Here is a 27,021-nt window from a genome sequence, read left to right on the forward strand (position 1 = left end):
ACGACGGACGGACGACGGACGGACGCCATTTGGATCCCTTAGTCTCGCCTTCACCTCCGGTGGGCGAGACAAAAAATTGAGCAATTACGATGCTAAATAGTGTTTTGTATGTTTTGTTTCTCTCCGACTTTTTTTTTTTTTAAATCTAAAGGTAGATAGAGATGATCCATTACTGGTACACTTTCTCACCTACCAGACAATACGTTCCCAAGCATCTCCCAAATGAGAACAAGGCACTTTGACCTTTTAAAGGGATGGTATAGTATTGGTGGAGATAAAGATTGAGCTTGTAACTTTTTGCAAGATACAAAGAAGCCATAAGTGAAATGTTACAGAACATTTACATAATAATTCTAAGAGGAATTCAAAGTTTATTTGATGAAAATGGGCTTTTATATTGCCAAGATATCCAAAAATAGAGTAAAACAAAGGGTTCCTAATAAGAGGTGGGTCCCATCTTTTATCAGGATCCCTTTGTTTTGGATATCTCATCCATTTCAAAACCAATTTTCATCAAATACACTTTCTAATCACTTTTAGAACAGCATGCTCTTTCATATTTCATGAAAGGGGTTTCTCATTATCCCACAAAAAAAAGTTGGAAACCTGAAGCCCCATCTCAACTATACCATCCCTTTAATTATCAGAATATTTTAAATGTCACACACTTTTCACTGATGGCAAGCTTTCAACCATGCAAAGAGATGAGTGACTACTAAAGCCGCTGCTTATGAACTCTCCACCCTCATTTCACAAAGGTAGCTTTAAATAAAATCAAACTTTGGACCCTGGACTATAACAAGGCTGAAGGAGGCAAACCCTCCCCATACCAGGCCTGTCCCAGCGTGCATCTGGTGATAAATGCCTGTTAATAGCATAAGAGGTGTTTCTCAGTCACCCATTTACACAAGCGGAATTTTAAACCATCATGAACAATGATGTTACAACTATGTTTGCATATTCCGATCCCTGAGTGCAGCAATAGCACAGGCATATACAGCATGTATCTACTGCCTTTAATACAGGTTTCATAAAACAAAATAATATTAAACCTACTTTAAAATTCAAGTATTCCTCATGCTTATAGTTAAGATTAGTAGAGTGATTGCACGTCACTACAATTAAGTCAAACTCTTTTCACAAAGGGATGATCAAGACCATGAACTAAGCATCTCGTCCAATAATTCTGAATGCATGAACGAATAAATGCCAACAAATTCATATCTCTGATTCCACAATCCACTAAGAAAAAGGTGTCAACATAGTTTCCTAATTACAACCATATTCTCACAAATATCAAAACATTTCCTTCTCCTGATTCAGTACAAGAATGGCAAAAGAAAAAATCATAAATGAGAAAAGAGGCAACTTCTTTCCAAGGCTGGGCACAGAGCCCTTCCGTCAACACTGAAGTTGCATATCTCAAAGAAAAATTTGTCATTTCAACTGATATACCAAATGACATCAAAAGTATAATGACAAAGAAACTCTTCACATACATGTATCTAATATATGGCAGGACATGTTGAATCATTCAAGTCTCAAAATTGAATCAAGAAAACACGACTTGAAACCTTGCATTCTTTATGGACAACTCCACTTTGAGGGAATCATACTGGGAGTTGTGACATAATGTTGTACAAGTAATGAATGTTTATGAGTGCAATGGACAGAATATTTCACGAGGTGAAAGATGAAATGATCCATTCAATGAGGCGCAGCGGAGTTGAATGGAAACATAATTTCATATTTCATTGAATGAAATATTCTGACCATTGCATGAATGAATAAAAACATATATCATTTGATTACATAACACCTAAAATAGATCCTTGTCATTTAATGTTTTATGAATTTAGAAACAAGAGAGAATGCGCGAGATCTGAAATCAAGAGAGTGCTGAGCACTATATGCTAGCTTGCTGTCCATCAGTATCCTTGATGCACAATGCAAACACAAGCATTTTTACACACGTACCGTAGTGTGCTGGGCTCTCGGTGTGCGTGCAAATGGAGCAGAAGTCGCATGGATCCACGATTGCAAGGTAAATGGAGCCCAATTGCACGAATGATGTAGTAAAATGGGACAGATGATCACTGTCAAAACAACCAATCAAATGACAAGGATCCATTCAGGTGTTATATGAAGAGGGATGTCTACACCTTCTGCCTGTTTACTCCCCACTGTTCGCCGTTGACGTGTCCCCCGCGACAGGCTCATTCTGTGTCGTATGGAAATCCTCCTGTCTGTAAGACTCCGGAAGCTCCACGCTGTCTTCATCGCCATGGTAATTGACGTTCTCTAGGTTGTACATTGTCGAAGGGGCCTCAAAAAATCTCTGCACATGTAATCGAAGAAAAAAAAAGAATGAAATATTTGATAAATTTAATAGGATTACTCCTTGAAACCATGCCAATCACAAAGTATTTCTGTCCTGTAATTACTTTGGTTATGGAAATCATATTCTTATGAGTCCTTTATAATTTTACTTCTGAGATGCTCTCCTGTAGAAATTCTGATAAAATTGATAAATATTACAAGGCAACATTTTGCCGATTTTGCGACCGGGTCGCAAATGTACTGTACATTTCTGCATTCTTTCGCTTGCAGAAATCAACAAAACTCAACATTTTACTAAGAAACAACATTGTAAAAAGTGACATGTATCTTGACACGTTTCTTTCTATAATCAATGTGTAATTTGAATGTCTAACCTCTCTCTAGACTGAAGTCACATGAAAACAAACAAAAGACTATAAAACTTCATTTAAATCAAATTGGCAGAGAAAGCATTACAATATACACAACTCGTTAGATGTTTCTTTTTCACTCGTTCCTCTCCCCACAAAAGAGACTGTAAAATGAGGAATGTTCCTGTGCATTTTAATTTCGCGAATTTTGCGAGCGCCAAGATTCCCAAAATTAAAATGCGTGTGAAAGTTCTTGTTTACACCATATGCATTGCACGCCAATGGCAATTCCCGAAAATTTAATGCCACGAAAAAGGCCGTAGGCTCCAATTCTTGAAAATTTTATGCCGCAAATTTATAATGTTTTACAGTAGTGAGTGACCTACTGTATGAGCTTCACTCACTTGTATTGACGGTGGATATCTGAGTCCAAGCTTTTGACAAAAGTAGGCAATCTGTAAATGAAAAAGCAGAGAAATCAAATATAAAATTGAAAAATGCTTTTACAGAATATGTCATATTTTTGGTAGAAATCACTCTTATTATGTGATCTCCTGCACTCTGACTAATACTGTTACAAACATCAGGTGATATTTCAAGTGGGCTCATTAATTTTAGTATTATAAAATGACAGCCACTTTTAAATCATAATATCAACTACAACCTGATAATGGATTTCAGTTTATTATTTTACATGCATCCATGAATGAATGCTAATATTAATTTTGATATCAATGTTGACACATTATTGTTTTCTTCTGAACATCAAAATCAACACTTCCTTTACAGTTTGTTTGACAACTTCCCAACAATATGGTTTTGTCCTCATATATACTAATGAATGGATTTACAAAAGAGAGAGAGAAAAAAAAAAACAAACAACAACAACAGGAGCTGCAGTCTAACCAAGAGCTTCATAATTATACTTGCAGCTCCCAGTATAAGAACAACGAATAAAACAGCACCATGTCCAGGGAACTATAGGAATGCCATAATCTAAAAATGGAGTGCAATCATTACATCTAATTCCTTACCAGGTACAGAATGAATGCGCAGTACAAGAACAGTACGATGGCAAGGAGTAAAAACATGGCCCAGTGCTGGGGTAACGTGGGGATGAAGACCGCTACAAAGTACAGGTTGATTGCTATGACGGCGATGGCTAATAAAACGCACACCAGAAGCACAAATCTGCGAAGAAAAATGCGGCAAAAGAATTCTCATTTCATCCTTCAAAGTATGAGGGAAAAGAAATACACTTGTATCTTAAGTCTTTTTCTATCACATTTTGAACAAGTCTTTTCAAATGCAAATTGTTTATTCATGAATCAAGTTTCACCTCGCCTGCTAGTTTTCCCTATGTGAATCCTGAATGAATTCCTAACAATATCCCCCAAAATATGTCATCATACATGTCTCTTCTGCTATTAGTCTCCATAGTATGATCACATATCTAATCTGTATTGAAATCGATCAAGTGATGAAAAAGCTGGAACCAGCTTGGGGATTTCTACGTCGGATGTTGAATGTCAGGTAACCACAACATGTCATTACTAGATCTACATGTCTATGAATGACAAAAAAATGTTATAATGGGAGTCCAGTGTACTGTAAAAGCCAACATAAAACACATATAATCAAATAATTCTTGAACATTCTTCTCATCCGCCCCCCACCCCCCACCCCCCAATGACAGTTAACCTTTAACCTCCACACTCACATTCCATTCTTGAAGGATTCCATGAGTGGTTTACTGCTGGTGAAGGTCAGGATGGGGATGAGGGCAAACGGAAGCTGTGGAGAGAACGGGAGAAACAGAGAACATCTTTTACATCTTTCATTCCATTCACAGTGATGCAGAAAGTGTACAAGGGGGTTAGGATGAAAGGGAAAGGCCAATTATGGGATAAAACAAGAGAGAGATAATGAGAAAAAGAACAAGGAAAAGTAGAAATTACACAGTGCGTAATATATGTCCCCGCCAGAAGTAGCATTTTGTAGTAAAATGCACAATATAGGTCAAAATCAAGGTCAAAGGTCGAAGAAGTCAAAGGTCAAAATTCTGTGTAGAAGTTTTGAAGCCCTCACCTAGTGCCATCACATAAAGCAAACGGAATCGAAATCGGGTTAGAAATGGCGAAGGAGTAGCATTTTGTAGCCAATGGACAATATAGGTCAAAATTCAAGGTCAAAGGTCAAAGAAGTCAAAGGTCAAAATTCTGTGTAGAAGTTTTGAAGCCCTCACCTAGTGCCATCACATAAAGCATACGGAATCGAAATCGGGTTAGAAATGGCGAAGGAGTAGCATTTTGAAGCATTTGGATCACACACGGACGCACACACACACGGACACACGGACACACGCACAGACACACACACGTACGGAGCCCGTTTCATAGTCCCCTGCTCGAACTCGTTCGGCGGGGACAACAAGGAAAGAGGTATGAAAGACAGAAAGGGGAAACAGACACAGCATGTCAGAGAATATAAAAGAGAGATAGAAAAACACACAGAAAATACCATTAGAGATAGAGTAGACTTTGGAGAGTTTCACAGAGAGGGAGCCATTATCCTACCTCACAAAAAGGACAACTGAATTGGCACACAAAACACAACATAAATGTTTCAGTCACACTTGTCAGACATCTAGCCAATCCAATAGCAAATCACTGGTCACTGGCCACGTTATAGGCAGGTGCTTGCCAGGCACAGGAGGGTCTTCTTTTTTCTAACTACAGGAATTTTTTTAATGTTATTCTTCTTTTTTTTTTCTTTTTCTTTTTTGCAGTCACTATGGGTAGGTGGTTGTTATTGTTCCATGACATTTGCTCCTGCGACATTTGCTCCCATGAAACTTCCGCATGCTACTGATTAAAGCCAAATATACATTCTACCCACAAACATAACCCTAACACTAATTCTCACATCAAATTAAACCTAAAACTCTATCACAACCCGAACCCTAAATCCTGGGAGAGAACAAGAGCGGAGCAAATAGTCGCAAGAGCAGACAGGCTGTATACCTGCAAACTCATGAGGACATTTAGCAGATCATTCATCCCAGTGAGATTGTCGATGCCACTGAAGATGGCGATGAGGATGGTGGGACAGATGGCGATGGATCGGGTCAGGATGATCCGCCTCAGCCGGGACCACTGCAGATTCAGGAATCCCTGAATGCATTATCAAGACAGGAAGACATTAACAGGTAGTGCAAATTAAACATGTCTATCTACAATTGTACTTCTCCATCTCTCGATTTTACCTTCCAATCAATCCAATTCTCTATGAACATACATTGTATGTATCCAGGGCTCGACAGATGAGGTGGCCCGGGGCCACTAAAAATTGATGTTGGGCCATCAAATAAAAAAAACAGGGTTATCTGTTAGCGGCCAGATCAGGCAACTAATATTCAAAATTGATCGTTATGTGTGCTTTTATTTCAGGCCACCACATACCTTTACCAGGCCACCAAAATTTCAGATTTTAAGATCTAAGAGGCCAGAATGGGTCACCAAAGAAAACATGATTGTCAAACACTTATATACCTACATTTGTATATTATATCAATCTGTCAGATCTATCTATTTTCCTATACAACTATAGATCCATCCATTACGTATGTATCTATCCATATATTTTTCTGTTTTCTTTCGAACAATTTCCTATGTATTTGATATGTCTTTTATGTATCTACGTACAGTGCAAAACTGGGCATTAGACCAAGTGAGGATTAGACCAAATGGGCGTTAGACAAAATTGATAGTAAACCAAATGAGTTTACCTGTAGTGATGTTAGACGAACTGGGAAGTAGACCATCTGATACTTGACCAAGTGGCAATAAACCCAAAATCCTACCACCCTATACATGTTAGATGGATTCACTCTGAATATCCAAAATGGCTTCACAGTGACAGAAAGGGAAAGAACACAGCCTTTTGATTTCTTTCTTATCTATTGACACAAACTTCAAACAAACTTTTTCTAAACAAGATTTGTCTCATCTGGCCATACCTCCATGGCAAACTGGCCAGCGTATGTCCCCGTCATTGTTGAACTTTGACCTGAGGCAAGGATCCCAATTGCCCAAATGTAGAGGGCGGGGCTGCCGTACTGACAACCCAAGAATACACCCTGACCAGAGAGATGAAACAGATAGGGAGATATAAAACATATAGGGAGATATGAAACATATTCGGAGAGATGAAACATATAAGGTGAGATGAAACATATAGGGAGAGATGAAACATATAGGGAGAGATGAAACATATAGGGAGATATGAAAGATATTGGGAGAAATGAAACATACAGGGAGAGGTAAAACATATAGGGAGAGATGAAACATATAGGGAGAGATAAAACATATTCCATTATATCATAACTTTCACATGTTATACATTGAAGAAATGCATGCAGTCTTCAATTCTCACTCATGCTTTTAGTAAAAAGTTATCTTGAACCTTGTCTACAATAATGACAACAGTTACAGGTTCTGCACACTTCGACAAATATTCTCTTGTATCAATCTGGGAAAACTTGCTGGTTCATACAATGCATTGACAATAGTTGCACATGCTCTATTTGTACATAGTGATGTCTTTGTGTTATACATACCAAATGTGTCTGGTCATTTATACCTAAAGCAAACTTGTGACTTACAAAATTTACACAGCAATAGAATATAAAGACTAGAAAAGCACTCTGAGAGTGCAGACCTCCACCAAGCAGCTACTTTCCACCAATGATTCTGCTCTTCCCAAAGAGATTTTAAAAGCTCTTTGGGCTCTTCCATAGAGATCCGTGATTTCCATCCATAGGTATACTAGTACTGTACGTGCTGAAAAATTGCCCGATTTCCAAATATAGAAGCCTTTGTTACGTCATAAACCCTCAGCTGCACGGCGCATCTCTCCCTAGCAGAAACTAGAGCATGCGCTTTTGTGCGCGCATGCAAACCTCAAATACGCGTAGCCTGAACTCCCAAGTTCATTGACCCTACCTGCCAAAATATCAAAAATCCTTCATAAATTCCCCCAAAATTCTTGGATTACTACCAAAATTTAATCATCTGTTACTTGTATCATTCTAAACATTTCCTGCAAGTTTCACCCAAATCCGTTAACTACTTTTTGAGTTATTTTGCACACGGACAAACAAATGAACGAACGAACGAACAAACAAACCAACGGTAACGAAAACATAACCTCCTCCCTTGGCGGAGGCAAATATAGCTCTTCAATATCAGCACTCAAAATATGCAAGTGCATATCATGTGGGACACAGGAAAGTTCATTTGTTACACATGCACAGCACAAACATGAAGAATGTACTTACTCCTTTGTAGAGATCAACATTTTCCACCAGCGTGTCGTTGTCTGGAAATATGTCGATGTATCGGTCCAGGTGGTTCTCAATGCACTTGTCATGCTAAAAAAGAGCAACATGAATATAGACCAATTTGGTTTGGGTACTGCTTTTTTATGGTAATTTCTACCTGGGGGGCTTCAAGTATGCATAAAAAAGGATAATTGCACTGACATATGAAACAGAACCAACTCATTGTATGACCCATTTAAAGTGTTTTTGATCTTCTTCGGAACGCCCCCCCCCCCCTTTTTTATGGCCGCCATAAGTTACAAAGCTCTGAAGTCGGATTTATCTACAATGCGGCAGTCTAATCCCTGCATGGATATTTGTCAATGGGGAAAATTTCAAAAAATGTCAAAATCATTAGTTTTTTTCCCTTCTGCAGAGTACTTATGAAAACAGGGGGATAATATGAATATATCTATATATCAAGAAAACCAAGAAAACCTAGGGTATTTTTTTTTTATTCTATCATGCACTACCACTACAGAAATGTCATGCTATGTTCTACAATAAATATTACATAAATACAATCGTGTGGATACAGGTATGGTGACGATGTACTGGAAATTCCTACTAGTTTTAAGAAACAGAAGATGCAAGATTTGATGACTTCATGTTTAACCCGTGGAATATTAATCCTGGGGATACAATAGGCTGGTGTCTAATGAAAATGTGTGTTATAGCAAAATCAGCCTGTCCTCAATGGGTTAGAAAAGTGCGAACAAAACATGACAAGGCTGCCTCACTTTTAGTGTAATTGCACCTTGAGGGTATTCTGTTCACTGTAAAGCGGTTATTCTTCACTCGAGTAATTTCTGGCGCTCGGTTGGCGAGATGAATTTCATATGTTTCTAATTCCACAAAATCAAGACATTAATTAGTGGAACATATGACAGACAAAAACATTTGCTTTTTGTTTCATTTTCAGGCTGGTTTCTGGTTACGCCAAATGTGCGAAAATTTCCACTTTTACAATATTGTATAGAGAGGGGAGGAGAATACACTGAATGAACCTCTTAGGATGAATCATAAATCACTATATTCCTCAAATAATGCAAACTTCTCCAAAGCTCTCACAGTATTAAAGGGTCAAGCATCTTTCACACGCCCAAACAATATGAGAAATCAATACATGTATATCAAACTGATGTATCAGTCATCATCAAACTTTATACTTTGTGTTTCATTTAGGCAATAGTACAGTCACCTTCACACATGGAGATATCAATCCAAACTCTGAGGCTGTGTAGCTCCAGAATAAATGGGTGCGCCTATGGATCTCAAGACTACAAGACTTTAAATATTTTGTACTGGTGTCCTCAATCAACTGGCACTAGTACATTGCTCATACATGGGGCAAGTAATACCCATCTCATTGTTGGAAATGTCCTCCTTTCTTACCAATTCTGCGTTGGTCTTGTGGTAGAGGCCCTCGGCAAAGACGGCAACGACGAAGAGGTTGATGATGAAGGAGATGAGGAGGGCAATGCTGGCCTCAATGAAGTAGTACATGTTAGCCTCCTTCACAGCCTTTTCCTTGCTTCTGTCCACATCTCTAGACTGGAGGAAAGAATGTGTCCACATTTCCATCATCTCTTTTGAGAATGGTTGCAATTAATGAACATGTAGAAAGGCAGTGAAGGCTGAAGCAAACTCTTTGTGGCAAATTTACAAACTGTAGTACTACATGCAAGGAGCACACACCGCCCAAATTTTCTCAACCAGTGAAAGGTCAATGACAGGTGAGAGGTCAATAATACGTGAGAGGTCAATAATACGTGAGAGGTCAATGACAGGTGAGAGGTCAATGAAAGATGAGAGGTCAATGAAAGATGAGAGATCAAAGAAAGATGAGAGGTCAATGAAAGATGAGAGATCAATGAAAGTTGGCAATGACAGGTGAAAGGTCAATGATAGGTGAGAGGTCAGTGAAAGGTGAGAGGTCAATGAAGATGGCTATGGATGAAAGGTCAGTAAAAGGTGAGAGGTCAATGAAAGGGAAGAGATCCATGAAAGGTGGCTATGACAGGTGAAAGGTCAATGATAGGTGAGAGGTCAATGAAGAGTGAGAGAGAGTCCAATGTTCCTCACCTTCACCAACGCCGAGTGCAGGTAGATGTTGTGGGGCATGATGATGGCGCCGATAATGCCCACCGCCTGCAGAACCACCGCCGGGTTACATGTCCCACACGATGGCACAAACAACCCCTTCATGACGGCTCCCTGGTCAGGGGCAACTGCAATATACTGTATGGGGTGGAGAGAGAGTCACTCATTCCTTCCATAATGACCATTTCCATCATTAATGACAATTTTGTGCACACCTTAAGAATAACGGCTGCTCAAATCCCCACCCCCCCCCCCCTCCAAAAAAACCTCAAACAAACAAACAAACAAACAAACACACGACTATGTGACCAGTTGTTCAACACTTCAACAACTTAACTTTGTAGTAGATTACTATAAAAAGATGGTATTTTTGCGAGGGTTTAATTTTTGCAAAATTTCATGAATCACTGTTGGGCTGCAAATTTAGCATTACACAACGTATCGTGAACAGATAGGTATTATTGCATTTATGATAGCCATGGTGTCAAATCACAAAAAACAGCACCTCTCGAAAATATCCTCCTCATTTGTAAAATATCTGTACATGAAAATAACAGCTTTTACAGTAGATTCCAGTGAATGTTTTGATGGAACAAGCGAAATGAATGACTTCTAACAAGGTACTGGAGGTAGGATATCCACACACTTGATTACATTAGTAATGACTTCTTTAATTTCATCATTGTTTTTACTTTCCCCTTCACTTCACTTCTGTCATTCCTGAATTGTGTCCTTCTGTTTTGTTTGTTTGTTTGTTTGTTTGTTTGTTTGTTTGTTTGTTTGTTTGTTTGTTTGTTTACTACATAAGAAATCCTTTGATCTCACTACCCCAATACTTTGCTGTTGTTCCCTTGAAACATTTGGCATTTTGTGTTCTAACCTTCCACTCTGACAATATAATATTGGATATTGGCTTTTGTGTTTTACTCACCTCATAGCCAAAGGTGATGGCCATCACTGTAATCAGGAAGGCAAAGAAAGCCTCTAATCTTCGTAAACCTGAGACACAAAAACGAGAGTATGAATTTCAAAAAAATGTTTTAGAACAAAATTTTTCCTGCATGATACAATAGTTTGATTCAAACTTTCTGATTTTCAAAAAGTGTGAATAAATTGTATTGCCATTGCTTTTGAAGATGGCCTGAAAGTGGAGAACAAAATTTTGCTTGCAATTCTTTGACAGAAATTGCTTCTATATACATGTACAATCAACTATAAAGTATAAATAAACTGTAAATCAACAATAAAGTGGGTGCTAGTGATATAATTGTTTCATGAAAATATCTAAATCTTAACAAAATATAGTTATCTCAGATTTTCAAGAAACATCTACTACTCTGTTTGCTTGAAATTATACTATTTACCTCCGCCAAGGGAGGAGGTTATGTTTTCATTACCGTTGGTTTGTTCGTTCGTTCGTTTGTCCGTGCGCAAAATAACTCAAAAAGTAATTAACGGATTGGAATGAAACTTGCAGGAAAGGTTGAGAATGACACAAGTAACAAACGATTAACTTTTGGTAATAATCCGAAAATTTTGGGGGAATTTATGAAGGATTTTTGATGTTTTTGCAGGTAGGGTCAATGAACTTGGGAGTTCAGGCTGCGCATATTTGAGGTTTGCCTGCGCGCACTAAAGTGCGTGCTCTATTTTCTGCTGGAGTGAGGCGCGCCGTGCAGCTGAAGGCTTATGACGTAACAAAGGCTTCTATATTTGGAAATCTGGCGACTTTTAGCACCGGTGTTGTGTGTATGTATGATATCTCTATGGAAGAACAAGATCAGTGTAGTGGTGGAAATAAGCTTCATGCTTGGCGGAGGTCTGCGCTCTCAGAGTGCTTTTCTAGTTATTAAAGCCAATAAGGACATGATAAGGAACTATGTAAAACTTGAATTCTTCATCAAACCAATCTAGTATCAGAGGCGTACCATATTTGTCCAGAAAGAGGAAGACAAATGTATCTGTGATGGTGATGAGTACTCCTGCATAGAGTGGAATTCTGAAAGGAGCAAAAAAAGGAAATGAAATAATTCAACAGCTTCTAGAGCTACATACATGGTATGACTGCATGTTGCATACAGGATATGAATTCTGTTCAAAGCAGCATATATAATACTTTCTATACTGTACAGGCTAACATTTTCACAGTGTTTTATTCTCACAAATTTTGTGACTTGCCTTTGAAATACACATATGAAGACATGCACTAAAAAAAAATGTCATTAAAAAATGCAGAAAAGATAAGATGATTACTGTGAAGATATGCACACATTCAAATTTTTTGGCTCACACTGATCCCATATTTTATCGCCTAAAAGGCCCATGATAATTATACATTTATACCTAAGTGTAATTGCCATATTTATGTATAAACACATTCGAAATTTATTATCATTTTTCTATAATGCCCTAGTAACCAATGATCATATTCACCCATACCCTATCCGTCGTTCCCATGATTTTCATTTACGTTCCCATGATTTTCATTTACGTAATCTAAAGCTTTTACTTGCTCAGAAGTCGATTAGACATTACAGTCCGGATACATGGAACACTCTTCTTGAGGAATTGAAACAGTGTGCCTCCTTGTTTTCATTCAAAGCAAACTTAAAGAAGCATATTTTACTACAGTATACTTCAAATACGAATTAAGCATGAATAATTTATATGACTCATGTTGGTCTCCCGATAGCAACATCGTATGTTGTTCCCTCTTCCAGCAAACCAATTTTATTATTCTAAATTCCAACCTATCTGCCCCTGTGCACTTTCAAGCACTTGCACGCACATTCACCACCATCACACATCAGAGTATTATTTTCCCCTGCTATCTTCGCAGCAGAATTTGTATTGTTACGAACTGAATACGTCCCTACCTTTTCCTCGGGCCGGCCATCTTTTCAAGCAATGCTTACAATGGTGGCCCTCTCGTATCGCTTCTTAAATATAATATTGTTATTGTAATCCCTGCTGCATAGACAGGCATACTGTAATATTATATCATTAATTTCCTTTTATATTGTTGTTTATGCAAGTCAAACGACTCTGTTTCAAATATACTTTGTATGTTTCCCATGTTCATGATTATGTAATTTATGTATATTGATTTGCAGAAAACAAAGTATCTATCAAACAAAATATTGACTGTATCATTTTGTTGGGGGAAAGACGGGTGACTTACTTTCCGTTGGAGAGGAGGTAGAAAGCGATGGCCGTGCCGATGACCTCCTGCATGTCGGAGCCGATGATGGCGATCTCCACCATGAGCCAGAGGATGATGCGGGGAGCCTTGGGGTACTCCCGGTAGCACACCTCAGCCAGGTGCATCCCGGTGACCACGCCCAGTCTGGCGGCCAGCCGTTGCAGCAGGAGACCCAGCAACGTGGCTAGCAGGAGCACCCACAGGAGCTGGGGGAGTGGAGGAGGGGGAAGGTAGGGGGCAGAGGTGATAAAGGGACCAGTAAGCACACATGAGAAGGGGTAGATGGTCAAGCTGGTTGCACTTTCTCTTAATCATGTGTGGTGTCAAAACACGTGTTTGTTTTTTTTTTTTTTTTTTTTTTTGTGTGTGTGTAATTGGGAGGTCTTATTGTAAAACCAGAAACATCCATGGCAAGAAACTTTCATGAATTGGAGGTGTCCTGTTTTGCTACCTGTATTATTCCAAAACTTTAACTTGATTCAATTTGATTTCACATGACTTTCTACTCTGCATCACTTTACAATTCAGATGATGAATCAAATAGAACGATAAGAGCATACAAATGTATATAATTCTGATACATACAGTATACCTCTGCATTCTGTCATTTTGAAAATGTGGCTAGTGGAGTGATATTCCTGATCATAGCCCAAGAACAATGGTTGTACTCAGGGCATAGCTGTTGGTCCCTTAAAGAGACCTTCTTTCATTAGCAAGGACTTTAAAAAATCTCTGATGTATTACACACAGACAGACACACGAACACACACAAACACACACAAACACACACATTTTGTTCCAATACCAAAGAAAGAGGTGGTTTAAGACTTCCTTTTCATGGTCTTTTTATGGCCAGATTTTACGGCCTTTTGTTTTTATCTCACATACATCCAGACCAGCCAAGACTACTGCATTTTCCATGTGTACCATAACACCAAACTAATAATACCAATCACAGATGACGCTAATTTCCTTCCTGTCCATGCTTAACTACTCACATTGAACGCGGCAACAAATCCAGACTGCAGGTCGGACTCAATGTTTCCCGGGTCCAGGTACGCGATGCTCATGAGGAAGCCTGGACCAGTGAACGCCCACAACTTGCGGAAGCTGAAGGCATACTGCCAAGTGAAAAGATAAGAAAGATATGACAGAGATGGGATCAAGAATGGTAAAGCTAATGTCACCTCACATGCAACCAGAAGCTAGTGCAAAAATAAAACCAAGTAAATATTTTTGCATGCTATTTCATCCTGATTTCACAGAGTTTAAAAATGCTAAAAATTAATCTTACCCAGTCGAGCACAAAAAATTAATCACGCAAAAAAAAAAACATCCATTTTTACAGTAAAACCTGAAATTCGTAAGATTTTAATAACTCATACATATATTCTAGATGTACAAAATATGATTACAAGTAAGTTAGAGATATCAGAGTGACACTCACATTGTCTTGGTCTGGAATGGGCACTCGCTCGTCAAAGTACGTCCCTCCATTTGTCGTTGGTGTCGTGCTGTTCGTAGCTGTCGTATCGTATGCTGGCTGCTGACTGGTTGATGAAATTGGAGCTGGTACAAAGATGAGAGAAAGTGTATCTTGTGGCTCAGTCAGTTGCAAAATGCCTAGCAAGCATCAAATGACTTTCGTACCTCACTATGAGATAATTTACTACTTCATGGAAAATAATGCAAGCTCATACAACGTATACGATACCATGATAAACTGCACTGTAGTCATGGAGCCACTGACCCAGATTAATTGGTACAAAAAGGTGTTTAATAGCATTCACTCCAGGCCTAACATCATCAGAGATTAAACTATACATATATTGCTTTTGTGCCTTTATAAGGATGGTAGAGTTGTTGCTCAGATGGGGCTTCAGATTTTTTTTGTGTGTGTGTGAAATAAAGAGAAACCGTTTCTGAAAAATAGCATATAAATTTCTGGGAGGAATTCAAAGTTTATTTAATGAAAAGCTGTCTTGAAATCATTGAGATATCCTAAAACAAAGAGGTCCCAATAAAAGTTGGGCCCCAACTTTCATTAGGTTTTTGGATATATCTCAGCCATTTCCAGACCAATTTTATCAAATAAACTTTTAATTCATCTTAGAATTGTATCCTCTTTCATGCTTCACATTAAAATGGGTTTCTCATTATCACATACATACACACACACACACACACACACACACACACACACACACACACACACAAAGGTTAAAATCTGAATCTCCTTCTCAACCAAAACTTCATCCCATTAATGCCTCAGCTGGCACCTGGCAGAACGAGGTTTAACGACCTTTGCTGGTCAAGGGGTGGGGGGATGAACATCAATGCCTTGTGTCTCTTTAAAAAGATGCACCCCACTTGTCTTCCAATCCAACGCTCATCAATCACCACTCCTGTAGCATCATTATATACAACTTGTATCATTCTAATCTAAGGAACATATCCACTCAAAAATAGTGTCCAACAAACAGAATGTAAAATCTGAGAAGTATGCAACATGTACAAGACAGCAGTGTATGGTTAGCTTTCTGATTATCAATAGACAAAAGTAATCCACACCCTTCGTAATATTGTAACTACATAGAAAAAGTACCCATCACCATCATAAAAAGATGCAGGGAAAAATGTTCAGAATATGAGCAATTCCTGCAATATCACTGAAAAATAAAATAGAAGAAATAGGCAAGACTTATAATACTACCATATGTTGACAACAATGAAAACTGCAGTTGGAAAAAGACTTGAAGAAATGTATGATCAGTAGTGAGCTACATGATTGTACTTTGTACATACGTAGCTTCCATGTACAAAGAAGAGTATTTTAAACAAGAATGAATATCTCATTGAGTTCAGTAATGAAGCAATCTTGTTGGTATGTTGAATGTTATGAACATATACAACAGGACCAGGTAAAACAAGGTACAGCGGACTCCCGTTATAACGAAGTCCTCAGGACCGGCGGTTTTCTTTCGTTATATCGAAATTTTGTTATAACCAAACTAATAAACAATCAAAATACGTTAAAGTGGATAACGTTACGGCCCAAATTTTCACTTCATTAAAACCGGAATTTCGTTACAACCGTGTTCGTTATAACAGGAGTGCACTGTACTGTTACGGTTAGTTACTAGGTAGTCATGCAAAGAGGTTTTGAATAGAAAAATGTGTCAAAAGGTGCAAAACTGTAATCTCCAACAAGGTGGACTAGAATGCAAGTAGAAGAGAAAATATAGTCTAATCAGGTGCCCTAATGAATGACGATAAACTGTAGGTAATCAACAACAATGACAACAGCTACAGCAACAAATTGTTATGACAAGAAGATTCACACAAACATTGCTAGCTTTGAACTTTTCTGCAAGCCTGGGATTCCATTCTTTGCTCTGATTTTCAAAAAATAATGCAAGATCCTGAGAACAGCAGGGCTGCTGAAATTATTGCCAACTTTCTATAAAAGAAAATGAAATCTTATCAGGACCATAAGATCTCTATTAATGAGAGATCAGACTACACCAGAGGTACACTTGTACTTGCAGTCAGTTGATATTGCAGTAATTTAATTGGGTTCTACAGTTTATAGCAGCCTCTAGAAAAGTCTAAAACTGAAGTTAGCCTTTATTGATTCCAAAAGTTCTCATCTCCACAAGTTCATTTATAGTTATGTTATACTTTGACTATCAAAACCACATGTTTATTTGCTGCTTTATTTTGTTTTTGTTGATAAAATGACTGATGTTAAACTATCAAACTTGTTTTTCAGCATTTATTCCATTATGATTGAGACACGTATACAGAATATTTCAGTTGTGTACTTACACTGTCTTGCACAAGTAACATCACAATAGCAAAATTGAATCTTGTCTCATATTGGTAACTGTACTTGGCGATTCACAGCTCACTTAGACTTTGTTCAAGACTTTGGTCTGGAAGAACAAATATAGTCGTATTATCTGGAAGCCCAGGCTCAGATAAAGGACAAAATCAGGGACACTTACCGAATCTGACATTTGACCCCTGATCTTGACTGGTTATTTGGAAATCACCACCACCACCATTGGCTGCGAGAATTGAATCTGAGCCTAGATGTTAAAGATCAAGGAGATGAGGTGCGTTGATGGGTTAAAGGAAAAGGGTGAAGAAAGAGAGGAGAGATTAAGGGGTGTGAGTTAAAGGTACACGCCAACAGCAGGTCACAAGACTAATTATTTGACATGCAAGGTGCGTGACGAAGCTGAAAAATGTGTCTTAAAAAGCCCTGTGATTCTGGCTGTAAAGAAATACTTGAGCTAACCTTTTAAAGATTGCATTCAAACACTGACCATGCCTTATAATACACAAATTCTCAAGTAGCATTCTGATATGGCAAAAGGTCACTACACAGAAAACTAATTGAATACTAAACTTATCTGGAGGCTTCAAACATGAATTTGAGTACATTGGACCATGAAGTGTTACCGGTATTTCATCACTTGATATTTTGCTCTTGAAAAGTTTAAAACCCTGCAGAAGGCCATTCGGCCACCTCCTTCTGACCCTTATAAAGGAAACAGATACTTTTCTCAATGAATTCATGTTTGATAGGGCTCAGGGTATTTCCCAAGACTAATGAGGGATTTTAAAAGGTGAGGCTTTTGATAAAAGTGCTTTGTGCTATCAAATGAAATTCAGTGCATGCAATGTTTTTATGAAATCATCATCCAAACACACACATCATGGTGATGGCTGAAATACATGTCACTCCACAAGTGTGCTGGCAAAAGCCTTCTCTGTCTAAAGTGTGATTATTCAAAAAAAAGAAAAAGTTAAAGACATGCACAAAAGACAACAGAAACCAGAAAAGGTACAAAGAAAGAACATGCACATGCAGTTAATACAATACCACTGTAGGTATGGATACATAAAATGAGGGTAGCGGAGTCAATGTGAAGATTTGATTTGAACCAAACTTCCTTCACAAATTAGTGTTACAGTACCATTACATGCCATGCACCCATAGCATTCCTCACAGTATTCCTTCCTCATTACTCTTCCCACACTGACCCTATAATATTTTGGGATACCAATCACTTTTTCCTCTATCAGAGAAAAAACAAAACAAAAACAAACAAGCATATCAAAACAAACAAAATGTTCAAAACCATACAACCAAGGAGACACACCAAAATCATGGCACCACTCCAACCCCGCGTGTTGGCACAGGCATTGAAAAAAAAATACCACATAGATTTTCCTGTAAATTGTACAACATTTCATGAAACAGGGGAGTATTTAAAAATGCATGACAAAACCCCTCACCCTTTTTCAGTGGACACTGATGTGATGATGACACCATACAGTGTGTAAGTATTGTGTAGCAGAAACTTATCAACTGATTTTTGAGTATCAGAGTAGGATACACTATAAAACATGATATATTCGTGGCATGAATTTTTTCGCGAATTGGAGGCGAAAGGCAGTCCTGCCTTTTTTGCGGCATGAAATTTTCGCGGCATGAAATTTTCGCGAACTGCCACTGGTATTCAATGCATATAGTGTAGACAAGAACTTTTGCATGCATTTTAATTTCGCGAATCTTGGCGCTCACAAAATTCACGAATTTTAAATGCATGCCAACATTCCTCGTTTTACAGAACATTATGCATAATTCAGATAATTAGTATATGCAGGGCTCGACACTAACGGTGGCCCGGTGGCCCGGTGGCCCAGGGCCACCAAAATTGAAAGTCGGGCCACCAAATTTCAAAAAAGGGCAAATTTGGTGGCCCGCCTCGGGCAACCAAAATTTTTTGAAAAGTATGTCAATTAATTCGTAACTTTTTGCGCCGGAAATTAGCAGTTATATTTGTTTTAAGGATGGATGAAAAGGACTTATTCATTTTTTATTCTCTTATTCATGAGTAGATGTATGTCCAACTTCCAATTCTTATTATGACTGGATAAAACTTTTGATGTTTTTTATTGGGGTTTTTTTCGGAGCCACCAAATTTTTCTCTCGGGCTACCAAAAATTTGAAATTGAGGATTTTGGTGGCCCCATCGGGCCACCAAACAAAAAAGTTAGTGTCGAGCCCTGGTATATGTGTACAAATATACATGTACAGTTTTTGTACACGTACACTGCATGCCAGGATATCATGATCACTTCCTTCACACAAATACAGTGAAGCAGTCCCTTTAAGCATGATATGACATAAATGTCATATCACTAAATACTAGCAACAAACCATTACAAACATACAATTTTGTGGCAAACACACACATTCCCCCATTCACAGAGCTCTACTGATGCATGCAAACTTAATTTTCCATGAACTTGCACACAACATAAGAAAATTTTCAAGGTGGCACATCTAAACAGTGTAGCCATTCAGCAGTCTCACTTGGCTTGCACAATAACATGGCCTTGTCAAAACATACTTTAATATGTAAAAAAAAAAAATGCAGGAAAATAAAACAAAACATCTTTTGCCAAGAATACCAGTAGATATTCAAGAAATGATAAGCTACAGGGCATTTCCGTGAGTTGTGCGACATGACCACCAAAATTTTACCCGCATATTTCAGGACAACTAATAATCTTACCTTGTTAACCATAGTTTGAAGTGTGTGAAACCAACTTTACCCTTAAGAAAAGTTCCCTTTTGTGCATTTTTATACCTTTTGAAACCAGAAAGCATTTTTTGACCTAAAAATCCCTAAAAATGTATTTTTGTTGCTCTTTGTGATTATTTTTTATATTTGAGGCTCAAATCAAACTTTGTTTGGTTTTACAAATCAAAAATATATTAATCTAGCAGTAAATAAAGTGGAGACCTCGATATAAGATAAGTACTTCGGACACCAGCGTGCTCTTACATAGCTCGAGAAGCTGCTGTAACGTGAGTTACCGAAACATGAACTTTTTAACCTAGCAATTTTAATATGCCCAACTGAGACATGGTATTTTGGATTATCAAATAACTATGCAGCACACATCCAAGAAATATGATGGGACTTATAGTCTTTGCTTCAAATTCTCATAACAGAGGTCTTAAAATTGTAACGTGAGTTACCATGTACGTAACGTGAGTTACCACAATGTAACGTGAGTTACCGACATGATTTTTCTTTAATACCAAGAAATGATATGAAGGTTGTGATTGTAAGTAACCAATGAGTACATGATTACTGAACTCTTGTATTAAGATTCTATTTCCAGTAGATTGTTATTCTCTTGGTCCCTCTCTATCACCAAACCAACTGGTCTACATGTACAATGTATTAATTACACATGTTCATCACATGTTAACTTCTGAAAGAAACTGTTCCACATTTACTATTTAATATTACAGTGCATGTATACTGATCTGTTACGAAAGTTGTTAAAAGACATTTCTTTTTAAGCTGCATGGACCTTGTTCCTGCATGATTACTCTTGAAAAGTTCTTGTTTTTGTAATTCAAGTGATTACTATTTGACATTTCATAGTTTATACTTACCTGTATAGACCAAAGCCATTGTTTATGAGGCTGAAACATTTACATGTATGAACAGAATTTTAAGATTGGAGCTCGCTTCCTGCTGTTTTTTCTGAGATTTTTGAGAACTGAACATTGTGGATTTGACACGCTTATGTGTTTTATACTATTCTACTCTGAGGTTTTAGCTATATTGTTGCAAAATCCTACAATGAAACTTTTCCATGTTTACTATAATTTACTTTACATGCTGATCTATAACCAAAAACTTGTTGAATGTGAACCTCATTATCAGACATTTTCTTTAAGAGCTGGACAGTCATGTACCTTAAAGCAAACTATCAACATTTTGTGATATTAATAGTTAGCCTCCTGATCACAAAATATTTACTATTCATGTTTTTCATTGGGACTTACTGCTTCAGTCTGCTTGATTACTCTAGAAAATACTGGTATACTTTTTACATGTATGTACAATTTAAATAATGGCTACTTGACATTTCATAGACCAAAGCCATTGTTTTTTAAGGCTTAAACATTTATGAACATGTTTTATTAAACTGATCATTATTTACTGGTAGCAGATAACTAAAATTTATCTGCAGTTTCTGTAATTCAAGTCTAATTTCTGTACCAGTTTAGTATAAGAATTTGTAAACAAATCAAACATACAAACAATTGATTATTGAGTAATTCAAACAATTATCAAATAATTGGAATATAAATTGCATCGTTTAAAAGTTAAAAGATTTATTGAAATATTCATTTCTGAATCTTTAAACTCTCCACAGACTACATGTACAGGTCTCTAGTCTCGTGACTCAGTGTATTAAATGGAATAGTTTGTGGACGACTTGTTTTATCTAGATAGCCTGAAATCCATTTAAATCTAGTAAAATAAAAAAAAACAAATCAAATTCTCAATTAAATCCTCAATTTCTGATGCATTTGTTAACTGGAAAAGAGTGTAATTTCATGAAATAGACTCTGTTTCATATCATTTTGTTGAATACAATTTTTGTCTCAGTACAAATGAAAGCTTGGAAAATGACTCAATTACAAATGAAATTTATCTTCAAGTTGGTATTCTAAATGTAAAGTTTCTTGCCTTTTGGTAATCTCATGGATTAAATGGGATTAATTACTGTCAGATCAATGTTTAAATCAATTTAGATTCTTTATTCATAGAGTTTGTTTGTGAAAAAAAGTTGTCTTGGTAAGTTTTCTTTGGATTATTAAGACAAAAAATTGTCTTGTGATCATGTGGACAAACTGTAACGTGAGTTACCGTAACGTGAGTTACCGTAACGTGAGTTACCGCTTCACATGACGATACCTGGAGAATGTAAGACAATTTGAATTTTTACCATACTCGGTGATGTACAATGTATGTTGTTCTAGTCCATGACTTTGACACAATAGACTTTAAAGTCTCTCTGTTTCTTGTTAGAGGAAACTTTTGAATATATAAGACATGCCAAATTTTTGCATGTCCAAATTACACTGTATGTAACGTGAGTTACCGACATTTGTAGTGTTTTTTCTCATAGTACTCATAAGAGTCTGTGGATGTAATGTTGCTGTGAGGTAGGATGGAGGTGCATGATACTCATTCACATATAGTAACTCATATCACTAATTAGGTTTTAAGGATATTGATCTCAACGACCTAATTTTGAGTTCAAAACGTAACGTGAGTTACCGTGGAAATGCCCTATAAAAAAGCAAAGTGCATATAGATTGAACTGCATTAGTTTATGCAACAAAAGTCAAACTTTCAAAACAATGACTGCTTTATGTTGATTTAAAAGTGCTGGTATGAAAAGCTGATGCATAATAACAATTCCTCATTAGACAAATGAAATGACATACAATTCATATCAGCACATACATTGTACAGCATCATAAACATGAATGTGAACTGCATAATAAAAACATCCTTTCCAAACTTTCATTACACGATTCCATGCAGAAGCAAAAATTACTCTGACAGTAATTTGCGTATTACAGAAATATTACAAAAATGTCAAAACTATTCACAAACTTGATTTCCAATGTACAGGTTGTACCTTGATCACCTAATACATTATGATCCAGGTAAAGGACTAGAAAATACAACAAAACAAGCAAAGTTCCCTTGCATTTTAATTTGCAAATTCTATGAGAGCCAAGATTCGCGAAAATAACCACACAAAACTTCTTGTCTTTACATTTACATACATTGAATGCCACAGACATTTTGCGGAAATGTCATGCTGCAAAAATACAACGTATCTTGCTTTACAGTAGTCTTTGGTCAACCAACCAATATCAATGCCTAGATGTATTTCAACATCCATGCACATTCTCCAAAGAGTTCCCCAAGAAGTGACATTCTAAAAGGTTTTTTTTTTTTGTCTTTATTAAACAAATATTGTTCAGCAAAGTATAACAAAATACAAAGGGTATACATAGAATGAATCCTTTACAGTGATAGCTCTCAGTTACATATATACAAACTGTATATCAAGATGAAAAATTTAACCAAGTATAACAAAACACAATACACAACAGACAAAGCAGGTACTTTGATCTTGCAATTAAAACTTTCAGATACAATTGTGGACAAACTAAATCAAGAAGGGAAAATTCTGTCTGAATTGTACCATGCAAACCTGTATAACAATATACAACAAAAATATGGTCGGATCAAATCATTTGGGCACAAGGAGAAATGTGACAATTTGCCACTGACATGACATTGATAAATTCCTCAAGATGTTTTACATGTGTACGTTATGTAAGGGAATAACATCACACACTCTGAACAGCATGGATATTATTGTATATTGTATATTAAAGCTGTTATTTTTATGCAAGGGTTTAATTTTCGTAAATTTCGCAAATTACCGCTGGACCGCGAAATTAACAACGAACACGCAAAAATGCTACCATGCGTCATGAAAGGTACAAATTGTACATGTAATAGTCCGCTTATGAAGGCCTCTGTGTCAATTCAAGAAAACAACATCTCGCGAAAATCTCCATGACCTCCTCATTCGCGAAAATATCTGTACGCTATGAAATAACGGTTACAGCTCGTTATTCCGAAAGTTCATTATTCCGAAGGCTCTTTATTCCTAAGATTCGTTATTCCGAAGGCTCATTGTTCCGAATTTCGTTTTCGGATTAACCAATCTTCGGAATAACGAACCTTCGGAGTAACGCCACAAATTTTCGGATTAACGAACCCTTTTTCATTTTCGGATTAACAAACCTCTGGGTATAGGGAATTTGCGTGTTTCGGATTAACGACCCTTCGGAATAACGAACCTTCGGAATAGTGAACCTTCGGAATAACGAACAGCACCCGAATGTAACAGCGTATACAGTAACAGTGGAGAAATGGAGGAGGCCCTCTGTAGACATAAATACAGCTGTGACTTACTGTTTTCTCCCAGTGCATCATTGTGGGACTTTTGACTGGCCTCTCTCTTTGCTGAGAAGTCCTCATCATATTCCACCTCCATGTGTTCCGACAGTGGGAGCTCCTGTAACCACGGTAACCATAGGAGAATGCAAGCATAAAGAGTTAAGAGTGGTGGACTGTATAGATAAGTACTGTATGAAACTCTCCTCACTAAAAATTTTGGTAATTAGAATATGTGTACATACTTCTATATAATGACAAAATAAAAAAATAGGTCAAGAGAGAATTTCACATTTGGTATTCCAAACAGTACATCTCTGCAAATCATTGTCAGCTAGGCATTTTTTGATTGATTTGAGGAATATCAGGCATCGCCAAAGCCAAGCAAGAGATAGAGATATGTACAGAGTATACTGTACAATATACAGCAAGTTGTATTCAGCGCTTAGAAATATGATATTAAGCGCTTTATAAATGTTATGTATTATTATTATTATTATTATTATTATTATTATTATTATTATTATTATTATAAAGGGATTGACATAAACATCACAACTTCCTCTCCAGGACACATGCACAGGATTGTGCAAAGTGCAATTCCACACCATGATACAGTTGGGTTTAATCTTATAATTAGTAAAATCAAAATTAGTGTTTAATAGAGTTTAACATGTACGATGTATGAGAACAAAAATCATCATCATCATTCATTTTTAATCTACTGTACACGTTAATTTGAACCATTCTGGATGAATTTGAGGAACAGTCTGCACTGGAAAATGTGGATATGAGAGATCAAAAAACTGTATTATTGTATATATATGTATGTAGATACATGTATAAAGGAAGGACTCATAATGGACAACTCACTGAAATTCAGAGAGAATTTACTTTTGCATAAGTTGAATTTCCTTTCTGAAAGCAGTAAAGACTAAGAGCTTGGTTTAGAGTGTACTTCCTTACTTTTCATTCAATCTGGCTTTCTATATTATGTATTACTATAGGAAAAATTTGATTAGGAGAATGAAGGACATTTCAACCAAATCTGACCAGGGGTACTGTTCACATTACCAGTGAAGTTTCGCAATTTTAGGTGACAGCAAGGCGACAAAATATGACTTCTACTGTGTGCAAACTCATGGCAGAGTTGATGATATTATCAGACCAATGATTCGCATGGTTCCTCATAATACCACTTTTTGGTGAAAGCATAAGAAATATCAAAATTCCACAATTTCCTTTATATGCAAGATTTTCATGAAACTTCCACAACTAGTTTCATCTGCGTTTGCTAAATTTCATTAAATCAACATCATAAATACGGTAAGACTGCACTTTGAAATGTAGTTAAGTATTAAATGAATTATCCCAATTGTCAAAAGGATAGTTTTGTAGCAAGTCACCACAAAGTTTTGTTGAAAGATTTTAGTCCTACAGTGATACTGTCTTACTCTTGCTTATATTACATTCGTCTGTTCATAAAAACCAAAGGAAAAGGAAACATATTTTAAAGAACGATCTGAAATTCAAAAGATGCCTAGAATGCACTATACAGCATGTAAATACAAGTATTAAAAGATTGTTTTGGTTGCAAAACAGACCCCTGGGTAAACTCTTTTGATAAAAGGAGGATGGCAGGAAATTCAATTTGTGAGGATAAGCTCCTGTCGCTAACAACCTTGCAAAATATTGCGGGATGTCTGAGAGATAACATGCTGCTGTTCATGTTTTTTGGCAACATTCCCTCAAGTCTTCAAACAGGCTGTCAAACATGGTATGTTACAGAGGTTGTGAACTCTTTTTCTCATTTAAGTTTTGAAATGTCACTGAAAATATGATTTTACAAACTGACTAAACTCACAATACCTCACGTACATGTATATTGTAACATACACTGTATGTAAAAACAGGAGAAGAAAAACAGACTTTTGGGAGGTTGAATAACTATTTTACTGGAAAGCTATAAATACAGGCACACAGGTCAAGCAGGCAGCACATAAAAAGGACTACTGGGTATAAAACATACATTGTACATACAAGCCTGTATCATGCACATCAGGAATTGTGACTATCAGAAACTGTGGTGGATACAGGGGGCATGCCCCCTCTCCTTTTTTTGAATCAGAAGAATAATTTAACAGAAAAATGACAGGGGAGCAAAGTTTGCTTCTTTTTTTCTTCAGCTGATGAAACCTGGAATTGACATAACGATGAAAACATTTCATACAGAATTCCTGGATCTGCCCATGACGCAGGACAGTGTTATTTTCACAATCACACCTATTTCAGGCATGGACAGCCATAAATGAATACAACTCACGCCAATGGTTACAAATTTGATTGCCCCTGGAATCATGGTGACATGAATTTTGGGAGAAAAAAAAGAATGCAATTGCAAGGAAACCCTCGAAATGGTTTTACCCACTCAAATACAGCACACTAAATTGCAAGTTAGCATTGTTGGCTTATAAGTCGTGATTAGCTAATACTGTATTAAATGCCATGAACATAAATTCACAAGAATACGGTACATATTTCGTGAAATGGGACTTGCTTTACTGTCAATTTTGTGACCGTTTGAATTTGCAATCACAAAGTGTACATGTAGTGACAGAATGAGAAATGAAATTATTGCTTTTCAGGGGAACAGTGATTTTCCCACTGTGCATCTTCACCTAGCATTCTGCTAAAATTCTTAGAACACAATCACATTTGCTGGAAAAAGAATACCATGGAGTATGGTTATTGTTACAGAGATTAAACACT

The 27,021-nt window shown here is 37.0% G+C and overlaps 1 protein-coding gene across 1 annotated transcript; it reads right to left on the minus strand.

The window, feature by feature from the left end:
• Positions 1 to 1,825: 1,825 nt before the first annotated feature.
• Positions 1,826 to 17,444, minus strand: LOC139716574 (natural resistance-associated macrophage protein 2-like). The gene is made up of 15 exons (XM_071628104.1): positions 17,383 to 17,444; positions 14,823 to 14,944; positions 14,374 to 14,496; positions 13,355 to 13,581; positions 12,102 to 12,172; positions 11,105 to 11,172; positions 10,156 to 10,311; positions 9,466 to 9,624; positions 8,029 to 8,121; positions 6,709 to 6,828; positions 5,714 to 5,863; positions 4,411 to 4,484; positions 3,725 to 3,881; positions 3,095 to 3,145; positions 1,826 to 2,338 (listed from the first exon to the last, which is right to left on the minus strand). The coding sequence occupies exons 3-15, from the start codon at positions 14,443 to 14,445 to the stop codon at positions 2,174 to 2,176; spliced, it is 1,563 nt and encodes a 520-aa protein (XP_071484205.1). The 5' UTR covers positions 14,446 to 14,496; positions 14,823 to 14,944; positions 17,383 to 17,444; the 3' UTR covers positions 1,826 to 2,173.
• Between the last annotated feature and the right edge of the window lie 9,577 nt (positions 17,445 to 27,021).

This window comes from Diadema antillarum, unplaced genomic scaffold, assembly GCF_040938485.1.
Source record: "Diadema antillarum isolate AM-2024a unplaced genomic scaffold, OU_Dant_1.0 scf00000067, whole genome shotgun sequence".
NCBI lineage: Eukaryota > Metazoa > Echinodermata > Echinoidea > Diadematoida > Diadematidae > Diadema > Diadema antillarum.